A 19,630-nucleotide genomic window follows, 5' to 3' on the forward strand; every position below is an offset into this window, starting at 1 on the left:
GATCATCGCCCCATTTCCTTTCGAGTTCTGAAACCATGCACATAATGAGTCAATGAGGGATGATTAAAACAGCAGTTTTCCAACTTTTTCTTCCCACCCTAAGCAACCCCTTACTAATCACAGAGCACCGATGACATAGGGAACACTTAAAGTGGGATGCGGGTGGAAAGAGAAAGGTTGAGAACCACTGAGCTGGAGGTTCATTTGGAAGAAGGCTTAGAGAGTGAAAGTGTGTAGCAACAGTCTTAAAGACAGCTCTTCCCCACAGCCATCAGGCTCTTGAATGAATCCCACAAGTGCTCTCTTGCTGCCGTTGCTTGTAACTAATTGGTCTTCATTTCCATTACAATCTTGTACTCTGTAAATGGTGCTCTTTTCATAGCTGCAGGAAGATTAGAGCTAACTGTTAATCTGCTCACAAAAGAACCCTTCTCACCCTGTGATAAATAAACGTAAACCAGCAACCACGCATCCACATTCATCCCAGCTTCCAACATTTGGTCCATCGTCTTCTCTGACAGGTGATTCAAAGGGCAACACCCATCATCATCTCTGAAGCTCACTCCATCAGAGAGTAGGTAATCTCTGCACTTACGTTCGTAGGCCAGGTTACCCATGTGTAGGATGGCAGCCATCAGCTTGCTGATCTCCCAGTTCTCAGTGTCGGTGAACATGAGGACCTTCATGGCGGAGCGGATGTTGGCGTACTCCTTGTTGTCATCTCGACCATCGCACACGGTGCATTTCCCCTGGAATGAACACTTCAGATGTCACATCAGGTACACAGGGAGGTGGTGAGGGAGTCCAAGCCTAACAGTGCACAAGGGTATTGAATTTAATCAGTACAGTATTTAGGCTGAACTGGCTTGCAGATACTTGGCAAGGGGGTAAAGGGCCAGGTGATGGTGGCAGCTACTTTCCATAGACACAGCAGCACAGAAATAGGCCCTTCAGCCCTTCTAGTCCATGCCAAATTACTACTCTGCCTAGTCCCATTGACCTGCTCCAGGACCATTCCCCTCCATCCATGTACCTACCCAATCTTCTGTTAAATGTTGAAATTGAACTCTCATGCACCACCTTTGTTGGAAGCTGGTTCTACACTCTCACCACGCTGATTGAAAGTCCCCCTAATGTTACCTCTAAACATTAACCCATGCCTTGTAGTTCTTGTCTCACCTAAACTCAGGGGAAAGTCTGCTTGCATTTACCCTCATCGTCCCCCTCATAATTTTTATATACCTCTAACAAATCTACGCTCAAGGGAATAATTTCCTAACCCACTTAACCTTCCTTGTTCCTCAAGTCCCGACAATATCCTTGTAAATCTTTTCTCTAATCTTTCAATCTTATTAATATTCCTCTTATACATGGGTCACCAAAACTACACACAATAAATCTGGCTTCACCAATGTCTTATACAACTTTATCCCAACTCTTGTACACAATACTTTGATTTCTGTGATGCCACCTTCAGGGAACTGTGTCTCTGTACAGTATTCCCAGGTCCTATTGCTGTAATATCCTCAGATATCTACCATTTACCATCTAGGTCCTTTCTTAATTTGTCTGCATTAAATTCCATTTGTAATTTTACAACCTATTTTTCCAACTGATCCAGATCCCTCTGCAAGCTTTAAAAGCCTCACCTTCCTCACTGCCCACTACCCCTCCAATCTTTGTGTCATCTGCAAAGTTGCTGACCCAATTTACCACGATTTGCATCCAGATCATTGATAAAGATCAGTGGGTTTCAACCTTTTGCTTTCTACTCCCGTACCACTTTAAGTAATCCCTACGCCATCAGTGCTCTGTGATTAGTAAGGGATTGCTTAAGGTGGGATGTGAGTGGGAAGGTTGAGAATTACTGAAATACTTTGCTTGAGAAAAATTGTCATTTCCTTTGGAGTTCTGAAACCGTGCACATAGCGAGTCAATGAGGGATGATTAAAACAATGGTTTTCAAACTTTTTTCTTTCCACATCCCCCGAAGCAATCCCTTGTTAATCACAGAGCACAGATAGCATAGGGATTACTTAAGTTAGCGTGTGAGTGGAAAGAAAAAGTTTTCAAACCACTGATATAGATGACAAAGAACAATGGACCCAGCATCAGTCCCTGAGGCATATCACTAGTCACAGACCTCCAATTGGACAGGAAATCCTCTATGGTTTCTCCCACAAAGCCAATGTTTAATCCAGTATACCTCATCCTGTATACTGAGCGACTGATCTATCATGACCAATCACCCAGGCAAGACATTGTCAAAGGCCTTACTAAAGTCCATGTAGACCAGCCATTTTCAACTTTTTTTTGGCTATGTCCTCCTGAGGACTCTGCTCAACGATTATACCCCTCCCCTTTCCCTGTGAAGCAGTTCAGTTTATTTAGCTTCTTCCTTACTTCTCTTCTACTAATGACATTAAAAAAAAAACCATGATTTCAGTTTGTCCCACCCCCTTAAATGTGCTCCCACCCCGGGAGATCCAGATGGCCCCCAATGAGAATGGCTGATGTAGACAATATCCACTGCCCTCCCTTTATCAACTTTCTTGATAACCTTCAAGAACAATCTCTATAAGATTGGTTGAACATGACCTACCACACACAAAGCCATGTTGACAACCGCTGAACAATCCCTGTCCATTCAAATACTCATACATTCGATCTCTTAGAACATGGGTCCCCATGTGGTACATTTGCACTTTTCAGGGGGTACATTGGGTCTGAGAGAATAACCACTACTGTACAATACATGGGATTGTAATCTGCAGTCAGATTGCACTATGGCGTGTTCTTTTATCCTTAATTTTTAGGCGTACACCGGAACCTATAAAAATTCCCAAGGGGTACAGTGGAACAAAATGGTTGGGAACCCCTGTCTAAGAACACCTTCCAATAACTTACCCACTACTGATGTCAGGTTCAAATGTGGAAATGTGGAAAGGATTCTTGGACAAACCTTTTAATCCAGCACTTTTAATTGGAAAGTCTGTCTGTCCAGTACCACCAGATTCGATTGACACTCCAACAATTTTTTATCTCAAATGCCAAATAAATGGGAGAATAAATTATGGGAGTCCTCGAGTCACACAGATATAATTTTAAAGCAAATTATGCCCAACTTCAATGAAGATTACCATACAGACAAGGCTAAAGATGTAACAAGACAATAAACCAACTTTTATAGACAATAGACAATAGGAGCTGGAGTAGGCCCTTCGGCCCGTCGAGCCAGCACCGCCATTTTACAGATCATGGCTGATCACTACCATCAGTACCCCTTTCCAGCCTTATCCCCATAACTTTAGCCCCATAACCCTCAACTACTTTGCCCACATAATGGAACAGAATTACAACACAACACCATATAATTACAGTACAACTCAGATTCTCCAAAATCCTCATTTATCCAAACAATTTTTTTCAGAACTGAACTGACCTGGGGATCTTGAGCTCCCGGCCGCGAGTGGGAACTTTGGTCGGGAGGTATCGGTGATTGGTGGCAGTCAGCAATTTTGGTGAGAATTAAACATTATTTTAAAAGGCTTTAAAAGGTGGCTTTAAAAGCCTTCCCTTGTTGTTTGTTGTTGTTGTTTAAACAGTGTTAAAAGTGATTTGCTGTGGCTACTGGGCTGTTTTAAAAAAATGACCAGTTCTCTGGGGGAAAAAAAGCGTTTATCTGAAGCTGGCCCGGTCCCAACCATTTTGAATAATTGGAGTTTCTTTTGTCCTTGATGGCTTGTTAGCAATTATGACTTAATTATGGAATTAACAATGGATGTAAGGAGAGGCAGCTTGACTTAGAATAACTTCAGCATTTCTGCATTACAAATATATCCCAGATATCCTGTCGTTTTTAATGAATAACGATGGCGAAATTTTGTTTTAAAGCATTGATGCCACTCCTGTAGGTTCCAAACCCCTAACATTTCTGGATCTCACTGCTTTGCGATGGAGGAAATTAGACATGTTGATCTTGAAGCACGCACCGATCCCACAAGATTGGTCATTCCAGAGCTTAAGGTTATTGTCACTTGTATGGAGTTAAGGCAAAGTTTGCTTTGAGTGCAGAAAAGGCCACCAAGCGGGCCACAAGTTTGAAAAGGGCACATCATATGACTGGCGTGAGGTTCATTCTGGAGTCTGGTCACTGAGAAATCTCGCATTAGACAGTGTACAGAATTGGGAGTATCATGCCCTGCCATCGTGACTTTGACCTTCAATCCATGGTCACAGCAGTTCCCCATTAGAGAACCAAGTCATGCAAACAGGACAAGAACAAGGAGATTTAATACCAATAGACCAATAGCATAACAAACAAAATATATTTGTTGTTCAAAGTGGGTGGTCAAATGCATAGAGGTACATGAGGGATTTAACTCCATGCATTCAGTGGCGGAACAACATTAGACCAAACTACAACAGCTATAGGGCCATGGGATGTGGGCAAAAAATGAAATGTTGAAAGCGAACATAAGAGAGAACCTCTTCACATCGTGTGGTGAGAGTGTGGAACGAGCGGCCAGCTGAAGAGATGAATGAGGGTTCAATTATAGAAAAAAAATTGGATAGGTACATGGATGGGAGGGGTAAGGGGGATGATGGTCCCAGTGCAGGTCAATCTGACTAGTCAGAATAATAGTTCAGCACAAACTAGATGGGTTGAAGGGCCTCTTTCTGAGCTGTACTGTTCCATGGAGGGTGGGTTAGCCTCCTATGAGGAGAGATTGAGTAATTTGGGATTGTACTCGCTGGAATTTAGAAGAATGAGAGAGGATTATGAAAAAAATAGATCAGACAGAAGTCGGTAAGTTGTTTCCACTGGTAGGTGAGATGAGAAGTGGGGGAAAGAGCCTCAAGATTCAGGGTAGTAGATTTAGGGCGGCGATGAAGAGGAACTGCTTTTCCCCAGAGGGTGGTGCATCTATGGAATTCTCTGTCCATAGAAGCAGTGGAGGCGACCTCAGTAAACATATTGAAATTTTAAATTTAGAACATGCTGCAAGGTCCTTTCAGACCATGAGCCCAATTATATCCAACTAGCCTACAACTCCAGTACATATTTTAAGACAAGATTGCATCATTAAAGGGACATGGGGAAAGGCAGGTAGGTGGAGCTGAGCCCATCATCAGATCAGCCCTGATCTCACTGAATGGCAGAGCAGGCTCGACGGGCTGGATGGCCTACTCCTATTTCTTATGCTCTTCTGGTTAAATGGTACTCATCTGATCAGTACCATGGACAGCTCTCTACTCCAATCAGCCTGAGAGGACTCACCATAGTCAAGTAGGTGTAGTCTGTAGGCCTCCCCAGACCGAGTTTCTTCTTCTGGTCAGGACTCATCCCCATCAGCATGCAGTAGAAAATGTGATAGTTTCTCTCCCCGTCAGCCTGAGCAAGGACAGGACAACATCACAAGTCAACCAGACTGGCTCAATGCCTCCCTCAGAATAGGTCCTTTCATGAGAGAGGGATTGCACAATTTCATCAACATCTCGAAGACAATCAGAGATAGGTAATAACATTTTGTCCTGGTCAGCAACACCCAAATTCCACCCTTGACATTTCCCCCCCTACCCAAAACAAAATTGGAAATCTCTTGCCCAAAGAACGTAGTGAATTGAATCTACCTTGCAGGACGTCAGCCAATTCCAGAGGTTCTTTCCTCTTTGGAAACAGAATCCCTACCAGTATTACAAATCTGACCTGGATCTGGGGCTGTACATCCCTGCCCCTTCTCTCCCCTTCACCCGCCACCTGTGCAGTTTAAATCAGCTTCTGCAGGAACAATGAAACCTTTCCACAGCTAGTAAACCTTTGGAAAATCAGCTCATTGCCCAAGTTTTATGAAGGGCAATATTTAACACTACAGCCGAAAACAATGCAATAGTAATCCAAATCTGCCTATTCTCAAAGGCACAGTGATTGAACGCCCAGATTAGGAATGAAAAGCCCTCGGCTCTCAATCCAGACCACCCCCCACCCGGTTCAAATCTCACTATGGCAACCATCAAGTAGTCAAAGATGTGCGGGAGGAACTCGGGCAACATCCGAGGGTAGAAATAATCAGTCAACATTTCGGGTCAGGACCAGTTATGACCAAAGTTGGAAGAAGCGATGTCAAGTGGAAGTAGGAGGACCTGCAGTGGATCCACACAGGCTGCTGGAGATTGCCTTTTGGGACTAGGCACCAGAGCTGGGATTCAAGAGGGTGCCGAGGGCAAGAAGGTCTCCTGAAGGGCCTCGAGAACCGAAACCTTCTTGATCATGTCTTCTGGATCTGGAGGTGGATCGAACTGGAGTCTGTGCAGCTGTAGAGGCTGCGAGAGGGCTGGAAGCAAATCCACGGACACTCAGCGACTGACAGGGCTCTCTTATTTCTCTTCCTGTAAGGGGTGCTGGGCAATACTAATGGAGACACTGCCTGCCTTACACCAGGCAGAAAGCAATTTCATGTAATATTACATGTTCTGTACTAATATTCATTCAGATGTCTTGCCGCTCGGCATGAACGATTGTGTCTCACCAAATATCACGATTTCTGAATTGTAGTTGTTGCCTCCCCTGTTCTCTTTTGGTGAACGGTCCATCTTTGAGCTGAGACCAGGTGTTGAGTTCATGATTATACAAGGGGAAAAATACTGAAGTGGTTTCCTGTTGCCTTCTTCAGTTGCAGTGTCCGTACTGCATGGGGAACCCTGGCCACTGATCAGTGGATTCATCTGCCCAGCGTTTTCAGTTTTACAACCATAAATTCCAATTTTTTAAATTTGCTTGTACTATTACATGAGAATAAAGGAATCTTGAATGATGAAGTATATTGTGTGTGGGGGGGGGGGGGGGGCAAATTTTAAATTTTTCAACATTTATTTACCGCATGTCAGAAGCCTATTCCGGCCATTGAGACCCACGTTGCCCAATTATACCCAATTACCCTACAACCCCATAAATTTGAAGGGTGGGAGAAAACCAGAGAACCCTGGAAATACCCATTAAGTCACAGGTACAAATGGAGCCTGTTTCAAACTCAGATCGCTGGTGCTATTAATAGCATTGCGATTAACTGCTACAGTAAACATGCCTCTCATGGCTCGAGACGAGAGGGACAGATGGCTATGGGGGGGGGGGGGAATGTGTTGAAAGGGGGCTAGAAATTAAAGAGAAAAGCAAGAACAGGAGCAGGAAAGAGATGGAAACAGTGGAATCATACTGAGATGAGGCCTGCGAACATGTCACAAAATTCTTAACTAAAATTAAAAAAAATAAATGTGCATGCATTTGTGTTTAAGGCTGTCCAGGAGGAACAAGATGTGTTGCTTAAGTTTACATTTGGCCTCACCCTGACAATAGACGAGGCCATGGACAGACTTGCCTCAGTGGAATTGGAATAGTTGTCTACAGGAAGTTCAAGGTCAGAGCCATAGATAGAGGGAAGGCGTTCAGTGTAGCTGTCACCTAATCTGCATTTGGTCTTGCCAATGCGCAGGATAACTACCCTGGACCCCACCACATGAAGATTAGGTTGGATGAGGCGGATGCAGGAATTGGTCTCTCGAGTTGGTTCTTCCCATCCCACCCACCTTTCCACCACCTGAAGTGATGTCCATTACAGTCAGTGAGTAGCACTAAACACCTCTCATGTACCTCCATCCAGGGCGATGAATAAACCTTCTGCACTGGGTGAAGCTTCCTTAATATATCCTCTTTCTCCTTCAGTCTCAATAAGAGTCCTGACCATTTCTACCCATGAATGCTGCATGACCCACTGAGTTTCTCCAGCATCTCATTCCTTACACAATAATCAGGATTTACTTTAACCAACCAGCAGATTCTAGTCGCACCATGAGCTTTATTTACCGTCTCTAAAAGCCCTAATGTTTCAACCTCCACCATCATCCCTGACAAGGCATTCCAGGCTCCCATAACACTCTGCGTAAAAATGTATTCCCCTAAACTATTTCCCCTAAACTTCCCTCCCTTCACTTTGTACACACATTCTCTGGTGTTTGCCATTCCTGCCCTGGGAAACAGGCGCTGGCTGCCCACCCTATCTATGCCTCTCATAACCTAGTAGACATCTAGTAAGTCTCCTCTCATCCTTCTTCACTCCAAAGAGAAAAGTCCCAGCTCTGCTAACCTTGCCTCATGAGACTTATTTTCCAATCCAGGCAACATCCCGGTAAATCTCCTCTGCCCTCTCTCCAGAGCTTCCATGTCCTTCCTAGAATGAGGTGACCAGAACTGAATGTAACAACACTTGTTTCCCAAGCATTTTGTTTCCACCAGGGGACAAAATGTTGAGCTGTTGTAACTTTTCCCCAGTAAACGTTGAACCCCTCCACACAGTTACCTGGCGACAAACACGAGATTTCTCCAGCAGATATTGTTCTATTTTTGCTCCTTCGATGGCCCCTCGCTTGTTAAAATGGATGTCGATGTACTTCCCAAAACGGCTGGAATTGTCATTCCGGATGGTTTTGGCATTCCCAAACGCTGCAGCAAGGGAAAGGTGCAGAGTAGTCAGGTCACAATGCAACAGTTTGGGCTACGCTGCAGAGAGGATGATTGGCCAATGCAGTGGCACTGGAGTCCCCCAGGTTCAATACTAACCTTTGCACATTTTCCATGACTGCACGGGTTTAGCTGGATTAATTGGCCACTAAATTACCGTATATGCTGGCAAAAAAGATGGTACTTGAACTTCTAAAATGTCCACCCCAAAACCAGGAGTCATTTTATAGGCCAAGTATAAAATCCGAACCTTAAGAGCGAAGTCTTAGCGCTCCCCCACAGGGTCCATCTGCCCAGCCTGACTGCGATCAGCTTTAAATAGCCTGTTTATTTTTAAACATACTAATACAATTTAAACCTCTACTGGGTAATTTGCTTTTAAAATATTGTGACAGCACCACTCCATTGGTCAGTGGGATGGTTGGTAAAGGACTATTGGGGCAGTAAGACTTGGAGTAATCTTGTACAGCAGGTGTACCTCAAATCTACGTTTTAGGTGGAAAATCTGGGGTATTCTTTTATGGAGTTGTCTTGTACGCTGGAGTAAATGGTATGTAGCTGGATGTCAAAATCTGGGGAGAATCGACGGCAGTGAGAGAATAAGTTACAGGGGAAAAAAATTGTGCTGCAGAGGACGTTGCCTGGATTGAAGGATTTTAGTTGTCGGGAGAGACAGGGAAGTTTCTTTGGAGCAAAGAGGGTAATAATGCACACCGAGGTATACTAATGTACTTTTGTTTTCCAACAAAGTACCTGTTTGGCTGCTGTTGTTCAGGTTCGTGTGGGTCCCACGGGTTAAGAACCAGACCAAAGTTGAGGTACAAAGCACACGTTTATTTTGGGGGTGCAAACGGGACAACATGGTCAATATGCTAGGTGCCTATACACACATACACAAATACGCAAGGGGTAAATGTACATTTTGGATAACGAGGGAGAAACGGACAGAGACCGGGGAAATGACATGAATACACACAGTCAACAGTCAGGATCATGGTGATACTACGTGCCCCCACCCCTTGACCAGGTATGGACACAGCTCTTGCTACCCAATCTCACCCCAACCCAGTGTGAAAGGTGCTACTTACATGCCACGAGGAGTCCAAAAGAGGCAGAACAAAGGGGACATAGTTCTTTATAGTTCTGCAACCAGTATTGGGGGCAGGCTGGGTCCTCTTGGCTGCTGTGGCTAATGGCTCGAAGCCGTGCAGGGGCTCAGCAGGGGTCAGCCGAGGTGATTCACCTGGGCCAATTGGGTGAAGGTTGTGGTAGTACACCACCGGCCTACTGCAGGAGGCAACCTCTGTACCTTCAGGAGTGTAAGGGGACAGGACAACACCTGGCCGGCTGTCAATCATTCGGCCTGAATGGATTAAGCCCCACCCAGTTGGGTGTCAATCACCCTCCGGGACATAAGCCTGTGCCGGCCTCCCGAGGCCTCACTCAGAGTTGCTGCAGCCACAGCCAGCCTGACTCTGTGGAAGTCTTTGTGGATTAAAGCCTGTTGTACAGTCTTTATCTTTGTGTGTGTCTGATTCTGGCCAACAGCGCCCCACCCTCATGATTCTGACTCAACCACGCTCACGGTCTCTGAAGCAATCACGCGAACGAGTGCCCTGTAAACAGCCCGTCAAAAATGGTAGGTGTGGGATTCTTTTTAGACTTAATTTTTTTCTACTTGCGGAGAGTTTGCCGGAACAAAAGCCCATCACAAGTTAAGGAGCGCCTGTAAATGGGTTAAAGCCACAAGATACAATAACAATGTCCAAATATGTCACTGAACGTTGAAAGACCTTGGACAGTTTTCCCTTTGTGCATATACAAATGACATTAGAGACGGGTATCGTGCCGGAGGATTGGCGAGTTGCACATGTGGTTCCTTTGTTTAAAAAGGGTTCGAGGAGCAAGCCTAGCAATTATCGGCCTGTAAGTTTGACGTCTGTGGTAGGTAAATTAACGGAAAGCGTTCTTAGAGATAATATATATAAATATCTGGAGAGACAGGGTCTGATCAGGAACACTCAACACAGGTCTGTGCGTGGAAGGTCATGTTTGACCAATCTTGTTGAATTTTTTGAAGAGGTGACTAGAAATGTTGATGAAGGTAGAGCAGTGGATGATGTCGATATGGACTTCAGTAAGGCCTTCGATAGGGTTCTACATGGAAGGTTAGTCTGAAAGGTTCATGCACTAGGTATTAACTTTGAGATAGTCAAATGGATACAACAGTGGCTGGAAAGGAGATGCCAGAGAGTTGCAGTAGATAACTGTTTGTCAGGCTGGAGGCCGGTAACAAGCGGTGTGCCTCAGGGATCTGTATTGGGCCTCTTGCTGTTTGTCATTTACATTAATGATCTGGTTGATGGGGCGGTAAATTGGATTAGTAAACAAGCGATGATACTAAAATAGGTGGAATTGTGGATAATGAAGAAGATTTTCAGAGATTGCAGAGGGATTTGGACGGCTTAGAAGAGTGGGCTGAAAGACGGCAGATGGAGTTTAATGCTGAGAAGTGTGAGGTGCTTCATTTTGGTGGGAATAATCAAAACAGGACATCGGTAGTAAATGGGAGGGCATCGAGGAATGCAGTGGAGCAGAAAGATCTAGGAATAACGGTTCATCGTTCCCTGAAGGTAGAGTCTCATGTGGATAGGGTGGTAAGAAGGCCTTTAGTATGCTGGCCTTTATAAATCAAAGCATAGAATACAGGAGTTGGGAGGTGATGTTGAGACGGTTCAAGGCATTTGGTGAGGCCATATTTGGAATACTGTGTGCAGTTCTGGTCACCAAATTATAGGAAGGATATCAACAAGGTGGAGAGAGTGCAGAGAAGATTTACGAAAATGTTACCTGGGTTTCAGAATCTAGATTACAAAGAAAGATTGAGCAGATTCCTTGGAGTGTAGAAGGCTGAGGGGGGATTTGATACAGGTATTAAGATTATGAGGGGGATCGGCTTTTTCCCTTGAGGTTTGGAGAGATTGAAACAAGAGATCATGAGTTAAGGGGGAAAAGTTTAGAAGTAAGATGAGGGGGAACTTCTTCACTCAGAGAGTGGTGACCTCGTGGAATGAGCTTCCAGAAGAAGTAGTGGCGGCAGGGTCCATTTTGTCATTTAAGGAAAAAATTGGATGGGTATATGGATGGGAGGGGAATGGAGGGCTATGGGCAGGGTCCAGGTAGGTGGGGCTGGAAGAGAGGATTTGGTTCGGTGCAGACTAGAATGGTCAGGATGGTCTGTTTCCATGTTGGAATTGTTATATGGTTAAAATACTTTGCACTGTATATACATCTTTTAAAAAATTGTTCATGAAGTCTACACTAGAAAAGAAAATGAGCATTTGGACTGATTTCTTTCTTGAATGATTCATTCCTTGACGATACCAGCTATAAACTACTCTGGGATCATCAAATGATCTGTCCACACCATTGAAAGGTCACTTTAATTTTAGCACCAACTGCAAATATGAATATTTGTCCATCTTTTTCTATCATCTCATTTTTGTCTTGGCATACGGCAATATTTTACATTATTCTACTGTAGTTGGTGTATCTGTGTGACCACAACAAGGAAATTAATGCATATAAACATTGTACAATTTATATGACAATAAATTCTCACTATTATTTTGAGGTTAAAGATTGGCCTTGGCCACTAATACCCAGATTCTGAAAGTGGAATATACAAATACAGTACAACTTTGATTATCCAAAGTCGGATTCTCTGAAATCCTCATTTAGCTGAAATTTTTTTGGAGCTGAACTGGCTGGGGATGTCGGGCCCCCAGTGCCAGCAACAGTGGGGGGCCTCAAGTTCCTGGGCAGGAGTGGGACTCTCTGGCTCCCGGCACGAGCAGGGCCTTAGTGGGGAGGTGTCAGTGATCGGCAGTGGCCAGCATTTTTTTTTTGGTGAGAATTAAACTTTATTTTAATGCTTTAAAAGCTTTACCTTGTTGTTTATTGTTGTATAAACACTGTTACGAGTGATTTTCTGTTGCTACTGGCCTGCTTTTTTAAAAAAAGACCGGTTCTCCGAAAACAATGTTTATCCAAAATGGGCCCAGTCTCGACCATTTTAGATAATCAGAGCCGTTCTGTACAAATGGTGGACGAGAACATGTGGATAAATTCAGGCAGCTGCTTGAAAAGGGATCTCCATCCACACATGCCGTATGAACATTCACCCTCTCCAATCCCAGTCCTGAATCTGGCCTCCAGCGCACATTGCAGCCTCAAGATGACTCCAACACACCTTCCAGAATAGGGTTTGCCTCAAGGACTTGCTGTTCAATCCACGAATGCTGCCCACTGATCGCTGCCAGGAACTGCAGTATTAACTTGGTGCTCTCGGTCTTTCCAGCGCCAGACTCTCCGCTAGAAGTCCCCAAAAGAAAAGTTACAAGTCAATCACACTTGCATTCAAATGTTTAGCAAAAATTCAATTGACTTAAGACTGTGGTTCTCAACAATTTTTCCACGCACTCACATAAGACCTGACATCCTCTGCCATAGATGCTCTGTGATTACTTAAGGTGGTATTTGGATGGAAAGTAAAAGGTGGAAAACCACTGGTTTAAGATCTCAAAGTCTATATTCATTTGTTAAGTTCGTGTAAAACAAAAGCCTTAATTCAGGAATATTAAGCCCATCTTCCATATTAATAGTCATACAGCATGGAAATAGGCCCCTCAGCCTAACTTGCCCACGCCCACCAAAATATCCCATCCACACTAGTCCCATGTGCCTGCGTTTCACCCACACCCCTCTAAACCCATCATATCCATGTATCCATCCAGATGTTTCTTCAACATTGCAATAGTCCTTGCCTTAACCACCACCTCCATCAGTCCATTCCCGACACCCACCACCGATGTGTGAAAAGGCCTACCCCTCAAGATCCTGTTAAATCTCACCCCCTCATCTTAAACCTGTGTCCTCTGGTTACAGATTCCCCTACTCAAAGCAAAAGACTCTTCATCTGATCTATTCCCCTCGTGATTTTAATTTTTTTATATTTAGACGTACAGCGCGGTAACAGGCCATTTTGGCCCATGAATCCATGCCGCCCAATTAACCTACACCCCCAGTACGTTTCAAGCAGTGGGAGAAATCCAGAGCCCCCAGGGAAACCCACACAGGCTCGGGGAGAATGTACAAACTCCTTACAGACAGTACGGGATTCGAACCCCGATTGCTGGCACTGTAAAGGCATTGTGCTAACTGTTACACCAACCGTGTCGCCAAAGCAAATATACATTCCAGCATGAGATGTTTTTTTTTTTTTTTTTTTTTTTTTTTTTACACACACACATATATATATATATAAAAAACCAAATCCGCTCTACGGTGAAGTTCTGAGCAAGGCGGGAGAAAGCAGAGTGCATATTGTGGAATGCCTGGCTATAAATCTTCCAAATGTTTATGGATGGTTTGTGGACTTTGCCTGAAGATGGGAAAAATCCACAAAAATTTTGGGGGTATTCCTGGCAAGTACAGAACGGCAGAGCAGCAAGTGCAGGAATGTAGAGTAATTTAGCCTTGGCTGGTGAAAAAATTGATCAGGGACAGGACTAACAAATCACCACATCACTACACCATTTTGAATTCCAGAACACCAACCTTTTTAACCTATACCAACAGCTGAACAACATCCAAAATATACAACTTAATTTAGCCAAAATTAACTGATATTTTGCATAAATTTGAAAATGGTCAGAAAATGGAAAAAGTGTTTGATTTGATTACTGTATAAAGATAGTTCTTTAGATTCTAATTCAATGGTTCTCAACCTTTTTCTTTCCACTCACATCCCACTTTAAGTAATCCCTACGCCATCGGGGCTCTGTGATTAGTAAAGGATTGCTTAAGGTGGGATGTGGGTGGGAAGGGAAGGTTGAGAATCACTGCTCTAGACCCAAATTGTTATTGAAATATTTTGCTTGAGAAAAATGGTCATTGGCCCATTTCCTTTGGAGTTCTGAAACCGTGCACATAATGAGTCAATGAGGTACAAATGAAATGGTGGTTTTCAAACTTTTTCTTTCCACCCACATCCCACCTTAAGCAATCTCTTACTAATCTTAGAGCACTGATGGCATGGAGAATACTTAAAGTAGTGTGCGAGTAGAAGGAAAAAGGTTGAGAACCACTGCTCTAATTACTGAAAAGTTGAAATAACGAAACCAATAGCTAAAAGACTGCAATCAAAACACAAAGATATATGCAAATACAAAATTTAAAGAAAAATTTCTCATCCTCACGCTTCCTTCACATCTTTTAGAATGAGAGCAAGCAGTTAGCCTGGGCGGATATTACATCATAGTCACCATGGTAACACTACAAACAATAGTTCTCTTAAAGAGACAGGCACAAAATTAACTAAAAATCAAAAACACAATGTTTTAACCTTTACATGCAGTGTTAAAACGTTTTACAAGGAATCCAGTGTGACACCACAATGGGAGTTATTGATCGAGCCAATAGAGGGCAGTGGAGGGGTCCATTGGTCTGAGCCACATTCACAACCTTCTGCAGCTTCTTGTGCTCTTGTATATGGAGCAGTTCCTAGACTCCAGAATGAACCTCACACCAGTAAAATAACATTGGTCTTGCTCACTTCAAACTGATCTCTCTCTGTAATCCCACTTACTCTCTGTACTGATAGACTTGTTGGACAGAGTACAGAGATGAGAGGTACTGACATGGAGAGGTGTTTTTTCAGCTCAAGGGAGAGCAAATCTGTGGAATTTGCTGCCACAGCCAGCCATGAGGCCAAGTCCTTGGGAAGTTTTAAAACAAAGGTGTACAGGTTAATAAGGGTGTCCAATGTGATGATGAGAAGGCAAGGGAATGGGAAGGAAAGGAAAAATCCACCAGCCATAATTTGAATGGTGGAGCAGACTTGATGGGCTGAGTGGCCCAATTCTGCTTCTGTGTCTAATGGACAGCTCAGAAAACCATCCTTTTCACTGTACCTCAACGCATGACAGGGAGGGTTAACTTGGAAGCTGACAAGTGACGCTCGACGCAGGGCCACTGATTAGTAGTTTCGCACTCACCTAATGATGCAACATTGGTTCTTGTTGTTACGCTGCATGTTGAAGTAGCAGTTATCGGCAATGGCAAAGATGTGAGGTGGTATCTCCCCTATCTTCCTGTTGGTGTAATACCGGATTTGCTCGGCCGTGTAGATAGGCAGCAACTGGTAGGGATTCACTGCCACCAGGATAGAACCAGTGTAGGTCTGAAACAGTCACATCACACCAGTCAAAAGCAGTCCTCCGAACCCAGGGGCCCTCTCACCTCCTGCACAGGAGTTCCCCACACACGCCAGTTATAATCTGACCACCGAACCCTGTGGAGCTCTCTCCTCCACAGAACGATACAGCACTAAACAAGCCCTTCAGCCATCGAGTCGGTGCCAAACAATTATTTTGCCTTGTTCCACTGACCTGCACCTAGACCATATCCCTCCGTACCCCTCCCACCCATGTATGTACCTGTCCAAATTTTTATTCAATATCAAAATTGAGCCCACATTCGCCACTTCATCTGGCAGCTCATTCGCACTCACCCCTAAGGAAGAAGAACCTACCTGTAGACGTCTCACCTTTCCCCCCCTTAACCCATATCATCTAGTTCTCGTCTCACCAAACCTCTGTTTTCATTCACTCTACCTTTACACCTCATGATTTTGTATCTTGCACAGGGTCTCCCCTCCACACACACACACACACACACACACACACACACACACACACACACACACTCCAGTGATGCACAGACCTCCAAACCTTATGGTTCTCTCTCCTCCAACACACAGCTGCCCTGCACCCAGAACATTTCAGTCTGTGAACACTGGATATAACATTAGCAGGGAAACTTTCACACGTTCAAGTGGCACACAGCTGGTGGCGACACCACCATGTGGCACCAGAGCCCCAGATTCGATCCAGACCTCCTGCACCCATTTGTGTGGTCTCCTCATGGACAACCTGGAGGTTCTCTGGTTTTATCCCACATAAATGGGTTGGTGAAGTTCATTGGCCACTGTAAATGATCTTGTGTGTAGGCGAGGGGTTACACGGGATGCGGAGAGACGTGGAATGTTGCGGACACCTAGCTGACTGGCACACTTTGCATTCCACAAGTCAAACCTCTGGTTGGATTGTATAAAACTCTGATTAGACTGCAATTGGAATATTGTGTTCAGCCTGGTTCTCTCATTACAGGAAGGAGGTGGAAGCTTTGGAGACAGCGTAGAGGGGATTTACAAAGGAGGGCACCTGGATTGGAGAGCATGTCTTATGAGGCAAGGTTGTCAGAGTTAAGACTTTTCTCTTTGGAGCGAAGAAGGATGAGGGGTGCCTTTGAGGTGTCTAGATTACAAGGGGGGCTTAGATAGAGTGGACAGCCGGCACCCTTCTCCATAGCAAGTACCACAAGACACCTGTTGAAGGAGTGTGGAGGAAAGTTTGGGTGAGATGTGAGAGGCAAGACTTTTTTTGTGGGTACTTGGAATGCTATTGCCAGGGATTGTGGTGGAGGCTGGTAAAATAGGGACACTCAAAAGACTCTTAAATAGGCACATGGATGACAAGTGTGAGGTAGAGAAGGGTTTGATTGTTGTGGAGTAGGTTTTCATAGGTTGGCACAACATCGTGGGCTGAAGGGCTGGCCTGTGCTGGAATGTTATTTGCTCTAGGTTCTAGAGTGCCATTACAGAGCAAACCCAAGGAAGGATTTTTATGTATCTTGTTATGATAATTAAACGGAATCTAGATCACACATTCCCTGTCCTAGAGAAAGGAACCCAATCTGGTTTCACCTGGGTACATTTTTGTTGACCTTTTAGTCCATTAATATGCTTTAACATTCAATCCCTCCCTCACCCAAAAAATATTTTTGTTCGACTATGGCACAATGGGGTCTCCCTCCCCCCCACCCCAAAATCAATGTTGACCGAAGAGGGAGCGCAAAATCATTGAGGACCCCTTCCACCCTGCACACAGTATCTTTCAGCTGCTCCCGTTGGGCGAAGGGATACAGGAGGATCAGAGCCGGCCCCACCAGGCTGAGGAATGGCTTCTTCCCACGGGCAGTGTGGACGCTGAATGAACCGCTCACACTGACCATCTGAAACAACAATACCTAATTTTATGTATGTATCATTTGTCTGGATGCGTGCTTGCGGGTTTTTGCACCGAGGACTGGAGAACACCGTTTCGTCAGGTCGGACGTGTGCCATCCAACAATCAGGACAGCTTGTTCACCTTCTGCTTTCTCTCTTCAAACCCTAGCAACACGACACTTGGAGAAAAGCCAGCCATTACCAGCTGACTGCAGCGACACAGAACCACGAGACGGTCATTCAGAGAATGTAAGTGGTGGTACAATGCACAAATGATAACAAAAATGTCCCTGGTGAGCCCAGAACCCATCATTTGCCATGCAGAGTGCAGCCTTTGACAATGGGATGTGTGGAGTTAATTATGCGGTTTCAGCTCCGTAACCAGTGCTGGTTTCGGCATGTTCAGGCGAGAGAGATGTTCATGCACTGTACTCACCCTACTGCCACAGTTAGTCTGTTGGGGGAGAGCAGGCAATGCGTTAAAAAGGTATATGAGGGGAGGACATTGTAGCTAAAAGAAAAGGAAGCATTCTTGCATTTCTATAGCACCCTTCGCTACCTCAGAACAGTAGAGTGACAACGACGTGGTGTTACCCAGGGGAGCAGGTCACCTAAACCAGTGATCCAACAGACAAGTTCAAAACCCAAGAATACAGCTGGAAAATTTACAACAATTTGAAGAATTGAATAAATCCTACATTTCAAGATCTTACCAGTAATATTAACTATATGACATTGCAAAATACATCTTTACAGACAGAAGATTTGATTGCCACGGCCTGGTCTTTTTTGTGACTTCAGACCCACTAACCACTTCCCCCGTGGTTAGACCACACTTGAAGTATTGCATTCAGTCCTAGTCGTTGATGGATTAGAGAAGGTGCAGAGGAGATTTACCAGGACGATGCCTGGATTGGAGAGCGTGCCCTATCGAGCAAGGGGCTTTTCTCTTTGCAGCAATGATAAGGATGGAGAGGGGACTGAGAGGTCATGAGGGGCTTTGATAGGGCAGGCAGCCTGCACCTTGTTCCTGGGGATATCTGTACAAGGTGAGGGAGAAAGGTTCAAGGGAGATGTCAGAGGTAAGTATTATTTTTTTTTAAAACACTGAGCGGTGGGCACCTGAAATGCTTTGGTGATGGAGGCTGGTACAATACAAACATTTAAGGCACATGGGTGCAAGAAAAAAAATAGAGGGTTAGGGGCATGAGGGAGGGAAGGTTTAGATTACCTAGGTCAGCACAAAATCATGGGAGAAGGGCCTGTACTGTGAGCTAATTTTCGATGTCCATCCTTCGTTTAGAGGCAAGAAGAGAAGGGCAATGAATGCTGGCATTGCAGAGTCCATACCCCATGAGGGGAGGCAGCAGGAAATAGATGTCAAGGAGATAGCAAGCAGCAGGAGAGGTCAGAGTGAAGCATGAAAAGACTGCAGATGCCATGAGGGTAGTAAAAACTCAGCAGGTCTTGCAGTGTCTGTGGGGAGGTAAAGATACACAACCACCGTTTCAGGCCTGAGCATTTTATCAAGGCATGAGTAAAGAAGGCAGGTGCCTGACTGAAAAGGCTGGGGGAGGAGGGAAGAAAAGGCAGGACAAGGCAAACGGCGATAGGAGGACGTGGATAAGCGGACAGGTGAGAATTGATCGGGGGAGGCTCTGTGAAGGCTGAGCGGGAGGAAAGGAGACGGAAGGAAAAGGGGAGAGAGAGAGAGAGAGAGAGAAAGAGAGAGAGAAGAAATCGGGACAGAGGGGTGGGAGGGGGGCTAGCAGAAAGGTCCACGTTAACACCATCCAGTTGGAGAGTGCCCAGACAGAATACAAAGTGCTGTTCCTCCAATTCACAGGTGAACTCAATGCGACAGTGTATGAGACCATGGACAGACGTGTCGTCAAGGGAGTAGGGCGGAGAATTGAAACAGGTGGCCGCTGGTAGATCCCCGCTCTTGCGGCTGACCAAGCCAAGATACTCAATGAAGCAATCCC

At 44.8% G+C, this 19,630-nt stretch overlaps 1 protein-coding gene across 4 annotated transcripts in view; it reads right to left on the minus strand.

Annotated features, from left to right (window-relative positions):
- Nucleotides 1-19,630, minus strand: part of myo7aa (myosin VIIAa) — a 268,383-nt gene that overhangs the window by 160,717 nt on the left and 88,036 nt on the right. For all 4 annotated transcript variants that reach the window (XM_069892099.1, XM_069892100.1, XM_069892096.1 and 1 more), the window contains 5 exons: nt 15,574-15,758; nt 12,768-12,889; nt 8,355-8,497; nt 5,282-5,395; nt 596-749 (listed from right to left, as the gene is read on the minus strand). In XM_069892099.1, the coding sequence (XP_069748200.1) occupies nt 596-749; nt 5,282-5,395; nt 8,355-8,497; nt 12,768-12,889; nt 15,574-15,758 (718 nt within the window). The remainder of the gene's footprint in view (nt 1-595; nt 750-5,281; nt 5,396-8,354; nt 8,498-12,767; nt 12,890-15,573; nt 15,759-19,630) is intronic.

Source organism: Narcine bancroftii, chromosome 7, assembly GCF_036971445.1.
Source record: "Narcine bancroftii isolate sNarBan1 chromosome 7, sNarBan1.hap1, whole genome shotgun sequence".
Taxonomy (NCBI): Eukaryota; Metazoa; Chordata; class Chondrichthyes; order Torpediniformes; family Narcinidae; genus Narcine; species Narcine bancroftii.